This window comes from Rhinolophus sinicus, chromosome 8, assembly GCF_057876585.1.
Source record: "Rhinolophus sinicus isolate RSI-liver-muscle chromosome 8, RSI-T2T, whole genome shotgun sequence".
Taxonomy (NCBI): Eukaryota; Metazoa; Chordata; class Mammalia; order Chiroptera; family Rhinolophidae; genus Rhinolophus; species Rhinolophus sinicus.
Genome location: NC_142508.1, coordinates 72,673,491 through 72,686,230, shown reverse-complemented (window position 1 = coordinate 72,686,230; position 12,740 = coordinate 72,673,491). Strand labels below are relative to the sequence as shown.

The following is a 12,740-nucleotide window of genomic DNA, read 5'->3' as shown; positions in this document are numbered from 1 at the left end:
TACAGAATAGAACCATTGATTTATTTTTCTAAATGTTTGGAAAAAGAACCGGAAACACCCCAAAATGGTGGTCCCCTTGGGAGAAGGCTAGGGGGTCTAATAACTTTAGCCTTATCTGTAATAGGTTTTTATTCTTTTAAGGAGAATGTGTTCATATATTTATTACATATATTCTACATTAATTCCAAATAGGTTGTGTCGGACTCCCGCTCTCACAGCCATTGCAGTACATTGAGCTCCATGGGGACAGCACTGGGGACAAGTGTGAGCTGGGCGGGCACTGGGCGACTCTGCTCGCTGAGGACAAATAATTGAACGCGGGCAAAGGAGACCCTAAGGGGCCGACAGGCGAACTGGCATCATATGCATTCTTTGTGCAAACCTGCCGAGGAGCACAAGAAGAAGCATCTAGACGCTTCAGTCCACGTCTCAGAGTTTTCTAAGTGCTCAGAGAGGGGAAGACCATGTCTGCTAAAGACCAAGGAAAATCTGAAGACATGGCAAAGGTGGACAAGACCCGTTATGAAAGAGGAATGAAAACGTATATCCTCCTAAAGGGGAAACAAAAAAGCAGTTCAAGGATCCCAAGGCACCCAAGAGGCCTCCTTCAGCCTTTTTCTTGTTTTGTTCTGAGTATCGCCCAAAACTCAAAGGACAGCACCCCGGCCTATCCATTGGGGATGTTGCAAAGGAGCTGGGAGAGATGTGGAATGTCACGGCTGCAGGTGACGCGCAGCCTTACGTGAAGAAGGCTGCGGAGCTGAAGGAACACTACGAAAAGGATATGGCTGCATAGCGAGCTAAAGGAAGGCGTGATGTGGCAAAAAAGGGAGTTGTCAAGGCTGAAAAGAGCAAGAAAAAGAAGGAAGAGGAGGAAGAAGAGGAAGACAAAGAGGAAGAAGAGGATGAAGATGAAGAAGGCGATGAATAAGTTAGTTCTAGCAGTTTATTTTCTTGTCTATAAAGCATTTAACCCCCTTGTACACAACTCACTCCTTTTAAAGAAAGATTTGTTTTAATAAATAAATAAATAAATACAATGAATTCCAAACCCTCAACACCCTTCCTGCCACAAGTGGGGAGTGTGGGCGGAGCTAACGATACAAAGCACTGGTTTGCTCTGTGTTGGAGGAAGCCAGAGAGCAGGCAGCGCCTGGAATGCTGCACTAAGGAGACTGAACCCACAGATCTCAGAGCTTAGGAAAGCCCTGCCCTGGGAGACCGTAACAATGCAATCCCCATGGGACCAACCTCTGCTCACACCCCTCAGACCCCGACAACCTCATCCAGGCTACCCCTTCCTGGAGATCTGAGTTGACCTTCAGGCCCTGCCCTGCCCAGGGGGGCTGGGCTGCCTGCTGGTGCTGAAGACAGAGCCAGGATCACCATGAAGGAGAACTTTCTAACACTCCCGAGTACACCAGAATGGAGCAGGCCACCTTGAGAAGGACTGAGCTCCCTGTCCCTGGAAGCATGCAAGCTCATGTTGAGCATGCACCAAGGGACCTCCGGGAGCAAGCATATGAGCCCTAGGATTCTATGACACAGTGACTCCTAAATGCAGTCAATTCCAACATACTCCACACTCAGACCTTTGCAGGCATTATCTTCCACAGTCCTCACAATCCCACCATCACTACCTTACAGACAAGGAAACTGAGGCTCAGGGAAATGAGGGAACTTACCCAAGATCACACAGCCAGGAAGGAACAGAGCCAGGATCTGAACCCCAGGCTCTCTGCTTCCAGGCCTGTGCTCCCACCAATACTCAGCACCACTGGCTGGATCACTGTGATCTAATAACAGGAGAGGCTTCTGATCTGTTTATTTACCTGCAAACTGGGAATTGTGGCCACTCCCAACTCAGGAGGTAGAACAAAAGGATAGAAGGTGCCAAACACAACTGCCCTATTGCCACAGGGCATTCATATGGCTCCTACATCCTGGGCCTCAAGGATGCCCTTGCAGAAGCTGTGGTCTGTTCAAGATCCTCCTTAGCACTGACCCCCTTCCATATAACTAAACCTTTCAGAGCCCACTTCTGTCAGGAAGGCTTCCCTAGTGGCCTGGTTCCTGGTGAGTCTCCCCTCCTGAAGTCCCTCTCCTTCACCTTTAAAGCACCTAGGAACCCCCATCTCCCACCAAAAACAAAACAATGAAAACTAGAAGCATAACTAGAGCCAGGCTTTGAATTCCCAGTTTTGAGTGCCAAACCCCATCTCTGCTACTCTACCCCATGACCTTGGGTAAGTTCCTCAACCTCTCTGAGCCTGTTGCCTCATCAGGAAACCCAGGTAAGACCATCTTTCTCCCTGGCACTTGGGGAGGATTTAAAAAATAGGAAACATGGGCACTTAACGGTATTCACTTTATACTTATTCTATAAAGGCTTTAGGATCAGCCATGAGCACAAATTACCCACAACTTCCACAACATTCCTCACCCCTAACCACACAAACATCTGCAGTATCAAAGCCTCCAGGTTTTTATAACCAAAAGAGTTGATCAAACTTGCCTGCTTCCTTTTTTAAGATGCTATCGTCATCCATTCATGTTTCCCTTTTTGCCTAGGCCACTAGGAAGCTCTACAAAGAATCAACAGCATTAAAATTGATACAACTTCCTGGTACAATAATCTTTTTAGCTCTTTTTAAGTCAATCCGCCCCGCCCCCACATACCACCTTTAAAAAATAAATTAATTCTTCTGTCTTATGTGACCTAATATTATACTCCATCTAATATTCTTTCAGGAACTAGATAGGGTGGGTGGAGTGATAAATCAGTAACCACTAAGGTTGGCTTTTCAGGACACATTTAATAGTAGACATAAAGCCCCTCTCAAGAGGACAGGGCCTTTCTACCTGCCCTGTGTCTGACTCCCCCCCCCCCCCTTCTTCTCACCACATCTGGGCCACTTCACCAAATCCTGGGAAATGGAGGGGTATGATGGAGAATTAGCTTTCATCTTCCCATTTACCACTTCCTCCATGCAGCCTTCCCTGATCTCTCCACAGGAAGCACATCCTCTGAGCACCTCCCTCACAGACCAAGAACTCCTGGAGAGCAGGTGTGGGACCTGGGGTCTCCATCACTCCCTCAATAGCACCAGGCCCTGTGCCCCATGGAACCATAGCTGAGTGTGATCATTAAGAGCACAGGACAGAAAAGTCAGAGACCACTCGGGGTTTAAATCTTCTGTGGAGGAGGGCAATGAGATCTCACGCAAAAAAACTGAACTCTGAGACTCAGTTTCCTCACCTGTAAAATGGGGGAGAAAAAAAGGGGATATAAAGCTCTTGGCAAAGCGCCTAGAGCCTAGTGGGTACCTGACAGGTGGGAACTACTATTGCTTCCTAATAGATGGTAGTGCCCATTGTGTGAACACCCCATCTCAGACCCAGTGGAACTGTCTGTTGCCAGAGAAACAGCTCAGGAAGCAGTTTCTCCCAGAAGCAGATTGGTGAAGGCACTAAAAAGTGCAGCTGGCCGTGGGCTACCATGTGCCGACATAAGTGACCAGTGGCCAGCGTGAGTGGCCAGCAGCCAGCGAGAGCTGTCGTGAGCTGCCATGATGGCCTACTGACGGCTGGTGACCGACTGCCTCAGCCGGGGGAGCGCAAGGCTCATAATACCAGCATGGGCCAGGGAGCTGTGTCCTACACAACTGGAGTGAGAAACAACGGCTTGAACCTGAGTGGGGAGGGAGGCGTAAGAAAGGGGGGGGGGGAAGGTGCAGCTCTTCAGAAGTCTGACGGGAGACCCTCATCCTCCTTCTCAGCCCCCTCCCCCAAAAGCACTGCAGGGAAAGCAGAGGAAGGCCACCCCAGTCCCTGACAGTCTGGAGACCTAAGTGCCAAGCTCCACCACAGGATCCTGGTGAGTCCTATCTTCTATCTAGACCTCAGTGTCCACATCTGTGCAATGGGACCCAAATGTTCAGGAGCGGGTTGCTGAGACCACAGGCACCCTCAAATCAGAGACACAAGCCTCCTCCACAGGAAGCTACCAAGGTCCTTGCAGGCACAGCAAGGTGCTCCTTCTTCCAATTCCTCTAATTCCAATTCTCATTGTTGAAATGCAAAAGAAGCCGGATGCTCAGGTCCTATTACCAGGAGCTAGCTAACCCTAGGGATCCACCCACCCCCTCATCATCTCAGCCCAGTAGAGACCCCTCTGCTGGTCCAAAACCTCCTAAGGCTGCCAATGGAATACTGTCACCATCTCTTGCAGAGGTACACAAGGCCCTCAGCTTCTGGCCACCCCAGAAAGAAGTGCTTCAAGTCCAGTTTCACCAACTTGCTGGCTATTCCCTAAAACTTCTCTTCCACTTTTCCACCCCCAAACCTTGGCTCCCACAGCGCCCTGCCCTTTCAACACTCTTTCCCTACCTTGGCCTCAGATTTCAATAAAGTCCTTGCTCACAAGCCACCTCTCCTCCATGAACCTTCCAGGGCTCAGAATTGATCTCCCTCTCCTCTGCCCTTTCGCGCCCCTGGGCCCGGGTTCCCTTCCTGCTGGCTTCACAAGCACCAGGAGCCCAGCACACAGCTCCAGACAGGGTCTTCCTACCTGCATATTTAAATTAGTTATTGACCTCACCATCGCTGCCCCTGCACACCCCCATCTCCAAAACAACTCTCGGAGAATTAAAAATGTAGATTTCTGGGCTGCACTTCCTGACATTCAAATTCCAATTCCACATTTTTTCCGGGGGTGGAGACATTCTACATTTTAAAGAAACCCCTCAAGAGAATGTGAGGCTGGGGTGGGGGAGGGGGGCTCACAGAGAGAGATTGAGACATTCGTAAAAGATATATATCACTGACGCCGCAGGCAGGCCCTCACCTGGGGTGGGGAGAGGGCCCAGGAGGGAGGTTCAGTCTCAAGACGACCCAGCCTTCCAGCCTGAGCCTGGCAGCCTTGCTAGGACACAGCAATAGGGGGACGTTTGGAAAGGCCCAAAAGGGCAATGGATCCTGGCCCTCGGCTGGCGGAAAGCCTCTCACAGGGGCGGCCACCCAGTTTCCTGACTCGCACCAGAGGGTACTAGGGGAAGAAAGCTGACACCCCCCGGCCTGTAAGGAGCGTGTGGAGGGGAAAAGGGTTCTTCCCATCGGTCTACCTCACCTGGGGCCTTCAGAGGGTCTGGAAGACATAGGAGTCTTACCTCTGGCTTCCCACAATCATTCCTCCCACCCCCCACCCCAGTGCTGGACACGGTATCTCAGCCCGCGAGGCCAGCCAAACCGGCTGGAAACCGGCGGGTCACCCAGTGGAAGCCAGAAGGGCCCAGCTCCTGCGCGGGAGCCCACAGAGCGGTGCCTAAGTGTACGAGTTGGAACGGATGTGCCGTCTCGATTAGACCAGGAGTGTTCTGGGGTGCAGCCACACGGAGCGGCTGGGAGCGCCGCAGAGGGTTAGCCCAGAGTGGAATTTGCCTCAGGCTGGGTCCGCTGGAGGGCTGGGCATTGGCCTTGCAAAGACTGAGAGTCATTCGCAGTGATTGTGGCTCTTGGAGCGCTTTTGTGGGTGGCCTCTAGTGACCACCTAGTGACCTGGGGGTGAGGGTGCGTTGGAACGGGCACTCTGAACATGGGTGTATGGTGCGTGTGCTCGCAGACAGCAACGGGGACTCCAGGTGAGGTTCCAGGGTGATCACCTGGGGCATTAGTCCTAGAGGCACCCCGGGGGTAGGCACGGCGCGTCGCGTGTGAGCCTGGGTTGGGGTGGGTACGGGGTGCGACGGAGGGCCTCCTTGGGGCCCCCGACCCCCAAAGCCCGCCGGGATCCCCTACCCCGCCCCGCGAGCGCTCACCAGCTGCAGCAGCATGAGCGCACCGAGGCTGGAGCCCACGAAGCTCAGGTCCGGACGCAGCGCCGATACCGAGGCGCCGGCGCCCTGCGCTGGGCTGCTGGTCCGCGTGCTCACTTTAGACGGGAACTCGGCCATCGCAGCTCCGCTCGCCTCCCGGGGTCGCACCGGCCGCCGTCGCCGCCCCTCCCGCGTTGGGCACCGGCTCTTACGCCGCTCCTCCTGGGGGGGCTCCGGCTCCCGCCGCCGCTCGGCTCCGGGCGTTATGCGCGGTGTCTTGGGAAGGAGCCTGGAGGCGCCAGGTGCAGCAGAAATTCCGGCCCCGCCCTCGTCGCGGGACCCGCCCCTTTAACCCTTCGCTCACCGCCGCGGGTCCAGGCTCAAGACACATGTAGTCGCGTCCACTTTATAGACGGGGAAACTGAGGCCACGGTCAGTGAGATGGCTCCGTCAGAACGAATCTAGATAGCTGCGCGTTTCTGTCCTGAGGAAAGCCTTCTACTAGGAATTGACAACGCTGCTCCGCGCCCTCCTAACTGATAGCTTCTACCGGCTTTCTCCAGGTGTCTCTAGGGCGCTGGGTGCCCTAGGGCGGCGAGCTCCTGCTGCGTCTCTTCGCGCTGTCCTTAAAGCAGAATAAGCATCCCTGTTTAGCTACTCCTAAGGAGTCCCGGGAAACCGAGCATCCAGGAGGGGAGGGCCTGGATAAACTGTGGGTGCACATGACCCTATTGATGTGGCTTGTACTTCTGAACATACTAAGCGGTAGCAGAAGATCGCTGAGCCTCCGTTTCCTTGTCTGTCATAAAGGGTATGAAAGGACCTCGCCTCACAGAGCTGTTGTGCAAAATAAATCAGGGGGGTCAGTCAGAAGGTGGGAGATGATGTTGGAGTTAGTGTCCTTGCTCCACCTGCACCCTGAAATACACACAAACATTCAGGCCATAAAGCCTTGCACGGATTATTCCTTTTATTTATTGACCAATGTTTGCTGAGTGTCTGGTCCTATCCAGGGCCCTGGAGGTACAGCAAGGAACAAGCCAAACAAGGCCTTCTTGGATTCTACTTTCTCATGTGGTGACAACTAGTAAACTGGGGAGAAAAAAAAATAACTTCAGATAGTGACAAATGCTGTGACTATCATAAAACAAAGGTCATGAGGCTGGATGAAACCGGACAGTTTGAAGCACAGAAAGAAGATCCTGGTGGCTTGGACAAAGTGCGTGAGGGTGAGATTTCCTGCATTGGCAAGGACAGGTCACAAAGGGTTATTTAGATGATTGTATTAGTTTCCTGTGACTGCTGGAACAAATTACTGTGAATTTGGTGGCTTAAAAGAACAAAAACTTATTCTCTCTAGAGGCGGGAAGCCTGAAATCAGTTTCACTGAGCCAAAATCAAGGTGTAAACAGACCTCTTTCCCTCTGGAGGTTCTAGGAGAGAATCTGTTCCTGGCTCTTCCAGCTTCTGATGGTAGCTGCTGACATTCCCTGACTTCATTCACCTCAGTCACTGCACTCTCTGCCTCTGTGGTCACATTGCCTCCTCTTCTGCATGTATCAAATCTCCCTCTGCCTCTCTCTTGCAAAGACACTTGTGATTGGATTAAGGACACCCAGGTAATCCGGTACATTAATTTAATCTGCAAGGCCCTTCTTGTTTATAAAGTAAAATTTACAGGTTCCTGGGATAGGGGCTGATGTTTTTTGATGATCATTCAGCCTACTGAATAATTGGGGGTTGGGGGGTAATATTTTATTCTCAGGCCTAGAGAGTTTCAAACAGGAGGATGGCAAGATCTGCTTTGGAAATATCACTGGTTGATGCTGATTTAACCCTTTCCCCACTCAACTGGATGTTCAACCCCTTACCCCAAATACACCTGAATCCATCCCCCAGTAGGTACTCAGGGAACAAGGAGTGCTTCTTGGTAGCTGCAAAATCATTACTCAGAGACCACCCTCTCTGCCTACTCTCTGCCCAAGTGCAGAACAGAGCTCTTGGGTAAACCCTTAATTTTATTATGACACAGAAAACAATAAAGTGATTGTTTCTGAGGCAGATTCTAAAACAGTAGAGTAGTTTTGTTTTGGTTTTGGTTTGGATTTTGTTTTTTGGTTCATCCCACTTTCATTCCTTTCAAATGGCAGCAAGCAAGACTCAATCACTGTATTGTTTTTTAGACATTTTCTTGGAAACCAACTTCACTCACCCCCAGTTAGAAAAAGTGGGAAGGGACCTATCCCCAGGCAGGGACCAGCTGCCCACCCAGTCTCTACTGGCGCCATGACAGCCCTAGGTCCTTGGGGTGGGGTGGAGGGACAGAACCAGGATAAGGAGATGAACGCCCACTCATTCTCAGGGCTGCTCCCCTCCTCCTTGGGGTCTGAGCAGGCCAGCGCCACGCAGATCAGCTGCAACTCATGTCTTGCCTCAGTTCTCACTTCTGCAAAGGCTCCCTACTCTGGCCAAGCCCATACTGTGTGCTGGGCCTGCCCTCTGTTGGGGTGGGCGGCACATGCTGGAGAGGCAATGCGGATGCAAGCACTAAGCAGATGTTTCGTGGGTGCCAGGCACTGGGGACAGGGCTGTGGGCCATCCCAGCAGACCCCACTCTCAGGGAGTCTGATGGGGGAGACAGACAATCTAAATACATAAAGCCACATAACTGTAGATGCATAATTACCAATTGTGTTAAGTTGCTACAGGAAAAGACCAGGATGCCATGGGAAAAGAATACTAATTGAGGGTTGGGAGTGTCATTTAGATAGCTGGGTCAGGGAAAGTCTAAACATTTAAGTAGAGATCTAAAGGACGAATAAGAATCAGGCAGGAAAAGAGCATTCCAGGCAGAGAAAATCACCATAAGTGCAAAAACCTGAGGCAAGAAAAATTTGGGGGTCTTTGAGGAAAGACAGAAGATTATGAGTTGAGGGAACGAGGAAGAGATGGGGTTCCAGACACAGCCAGGGACCAGATCACCTGGGGATTAACCCCTTGGCAATGAAAGGGATTTTATTATAAAAAACAGACCATTGGAGGGCAGTTACACCATTTGACTTACAATTTTAAAAAATTCACAAAGAGGTTCCGCTGGGGTTCATCCAACAGCTTCCAGAAGCCAACTTCCGGAGGTTGAGGATTGTAACCAGCAAAACTGATTGAGGACTTTTCCCACGGGCCCTGTGATGGGTGCTGTGGGGATGGCTAGTTTCAGTTTCTTTATTTTTAATTGCACAATTAATTCATTAATTTATTTCATTGCACATCTCCAAACCTTCACCCTCACCTCTAGTGAGTCCCTGAGAAGCGTTTGGAGTATCTTAGCAGATCTTTTCTTTTTCACTACCATATGATACGTAGAAACACAGAGACTTGATTTGTACGTCATTTAAAAAAAAATTTACCAAAAAATGGGATTATACTCTGTATATTGAAACTTGATCTTTTCACTTAACATTATGTCTTGGAAATTTCTCTGTGACAGCACATGAAGGCTGCCCTCATTCTTTTTACATGTTGGGTAATATTTGATAGAGTATCTACTATGTAATTCTTTATCCTTCCTGCCATTGGTAGACACTTAAGTGGTTTCCAATAGCTCCTCGTTACAGGTACTAGTATATAAGAATTCTTATTTACACATCTTTGCACATACATGTAAGACTATGGATCCAGTTTTCAAGGTAAAACCACTAGATGGAAGGGTATTTGCACTTAAAAAAAAAAAAAAGCCGAATTGCTCCAATAGACCATGCTAGTTAACACTCCCACGAAGATCAGTGAGCTTAACTATTTGCCCACTCCCCTGAGTAGGGTTTCCAGGCTGGAATTCCCGCCGCCCTTTCTCAGGAATTGTTTTCGCTCTCCCGTTCCTGAATTCTGTTCTCCACAATGAATCATTTCCACAAAATTATGGTTGATACTACCAACCACCTGAGCTCAAGGAGCCGATTTTCCCGATTTGCCGACCAACTTTTCTTGGGATTCCCTACCCCTGAGTATGTGTAATGGCATTTTGTAAGCTTATTGGACATTCATACTTCCTTTTTTGTGAATTTAAAATTTGAATCATTCTGTAGTAAAGAATTTTAATTTTCCCCAAGAGAGGTCTGGCTTTTGCTCTCAGCTTCTGGAAGGCAATGTCTGAACCCATGGAATGTCACGCCTGAGAGAAATGTCTTTGTTTAAGGTGGGGCTAGTCACATCAGTGTGATTTAGGGTGGGATCTGGCCACACCAGATAGTCTAACATTGTGGCTTAGGCTGGGGACATGGTATCAGCTCATTCAGCTCCACCTGGAAGAGTTGGAAACTGAGATAAGCTACTTGGACAGTCAACCACGATTATGTGATGGAGCCCCAATAAAGCTCTGGACACCAAGGCAATGAGCTTACCTGGGTGGAAATACACCATGTGTATTGTCACACATCAGTGCTGGTAAAGTAATGCATGGAGTCCGTGGTTCCCTGGGGAGAGGACAACAGAAGCTCCACCTTTGGAGCGTAAAGCTCACACTTTAAAAAATTATACAAGTCAGTTATTTTTAGTATACTCACTGTAGTGAGCCATCACCACTATCTGATTCCAGAACCTTTCCATCACCCGTATGTGCACTTCCCTTGGCTGATTTCAATCTATATGCTTTAGCTGTAATAAACTGTAACCACGAGCGTTCAGTTTGCAGGGCACTCGGTGAGTCCTGCTAGTTAATGAATTATTGAACCTGAAGGCGGTTTGGGGAATGCTCTGAACTCTGCCGGTGTGTCAGAAGTGACAGGAGTCTTGTGGATTAGGTTGTAGCCCTGTCTGCTTTTTTTTTTTTTTTTTAATTTATTGGGGTGACAATTGTTAGTAAAATTACATATATTTCAGGTGTACTGCTTTTTTTAAGTTTATGAGCTCCTTTTATATTTTGGGTATTCATCTTTTGTCACTTTTATATATTGCTATTGTTTTCTCCTATTTTATTTCTCCTACTTTGTGGCATTTTGATAAATGTGTACAGTCATGTCACCACCACCAAAATGAAAACATTGAACATTTTGACCACACAAAAAAGTTCCTTTGTGACCTCCACCCTGGGCCCGGGCAATCACTGGTCTGTTTTCTGTCACTGTGGTTTCACCTTTTCTAGAATGCCAAATAAATGTGGCAGGCTGAATAATGCCTCCCCTGCCAAGAGCTTCCATCCTAATCCCTGGACCCTGTGAATGCTACCTTTTATGGCAAAAGGAACTTTGTAGATGCGATTGAGGATTTTGAGATGAGGACATTATCCTGGATGGATAATTTATCTGGGTGGGCCCTAAATGTAATTACCAGTGTCCTCATAAAAGGGAGTCAGAGGGAGAGTTGATGACAATAGAGTAGAAAGCAGTGTGAGCACAGAAATAGAGACTGATCTGATGCGGTCAGGAGCCAAGCAATGCCAGCAGCCTTTAGAAGTGGAAGGGGCAAGGAACAGATTCTCCCTGGAGCCTTTGGACGCAATCAGCCCTGCTGACACTTGGATTTAGACCCTTAAGTCTCATTTTGGACTCCAGAACTGTAACAGAATTTGTGTGGCTTTAAGCCACTACATGTGTGATCATTTGTTATAGCAGAAAGAGGAAACTAATACAGTAGTCTTTTGTGAAGGGGTCTTTCATGTAATATAAAGCTTTTAAAACTCATCTGTATTGCCGAGCATGCCAGTAGATTGTTGTATTTTTTTATTGCTGAATGTATTCCACTGTATTGATATACCACAATTTCTTTATCTAGTCACTCCTTGATGGACATTTAGGTTCTTTCCAGTTTGAGTCCCCAGAAATAAAACTGCTATGAACATTCACATGCAGGTTTGTGTGTGTGTGTGTGTGTGTGTGTGTGTGTGTGTGTGTGTGAACAAATGTTTTCATTTCTCTTGGGTAAGTACCTAGCAGTAGAATTGCTGGATCATATGGTAGGTGTATCATTAATTTATAAGACATTGGAAAACTGTTTCCCAAAGTGGCTGCTCATCACTGACTTTATAGACGAGTAAAATAAACCAAGGCTGGAAAAAGGCAGTGACTTGCTCAGGGTCACCCAGGGAATTAGAGGCATTGGCAGAACTAGAATCCGCGTTTACATCTTCTCGTCCCAGCAGGAACCCTCGGAGGCTGCTCTGCCTGAGTATCCCCAGGCCATTCCCAGCCTACCTAGCTGCTTCTGCCCCTTCCAGCCTCTCTTCCCTCATTCAGCCCCTGTAGGAGGTAGAAGCCAGAGCATCTTTCAGTCCATTATGATCCTTACCCCAACCCCAGAATGTATGGCCAGTGGTGGGAGAGGCTTGAGGAATGGGGAGTAGTGACAAGAACTCCCTTTAGGATCTGAGGGCTGTGCATTCCCCCAGAGAAGACCTTTGTGTGGGATGTGAGATGATTTTTGATGGTCTGGGGGCAGTCATCAAATACTTCAAATGCTTTATTAGAAGTGCTTTGTTTTTAATTTTGCTTTCAATCTGATTATGCCAAGGAGAAAGGCTCCATTAGTGCTAATATGTGTTTAACATCTAATTCCATTCATCTCTTTTTAGTGAGCAAAGATTCTGGCTAGAATTTAATGACAGTGGTGTGGTCCCATTGTGTTTATTTTTACTATGGCCTTCCATTTATATGTAATGATGCAGGTTTTCTATTATAGCCAAATTATACGTTTCTTGTTAATATGTACTTGTTGCAGTTAAAAATGAGTCCACTTAAAGAAATATTTAGTTTTCAAAAACTGCACAAAAACCCTCGCATATGTGGTCAAATGATTTTTGACAAAGGTGTCAAGACAACTCAGTGGGGAAAGACCGTCTTTCAACAAATGGTACTGGGAACATTGGATATCCACACACAGAAAATTAAGTTGGACCTCACCTACACCATCTATGAAAATTAACTCAAAATGAATAAA

General features: G+C 48.3%; 1 protein-coding gene and 1 pseudogene across 3 annotated transcripts in view; one reads left to right on the top strand and one right to left on the bottom strand.

Moving 5' to 3' along the window:
• Positions 1-6,432, bottom strand: part of PLLP (plasmolipin) — a 35,626-nt gene extending 29,194 nt beyond the window's left edge. Inside the window, exon 1 of one of the 3 annotated variants that reach the window (XM_019754300.3) lies at positions 5,817-6,432. In XM_019754300.3, coding sequence (XP_019609859.2) covers positions 5,817-5,951 — 135 coding nt within the window. In that variant the 5' untranslated portion in view covers positions 5,952-6,432. The remainder of the gene's footprint in view (positions 1-5,816) is intronic. The other 2 variants (XM_074314835.2, XM_019754292.3) reach the window with 2 other exon arrangements.
• LOC109459142 (high mobility group protein B1 pseudogene) lies at positions 312-1,077 on the top strand (annotated as a pseudogene).
• Positions 6,433-12,740: the final 6,308 nt, after the last annotated feature.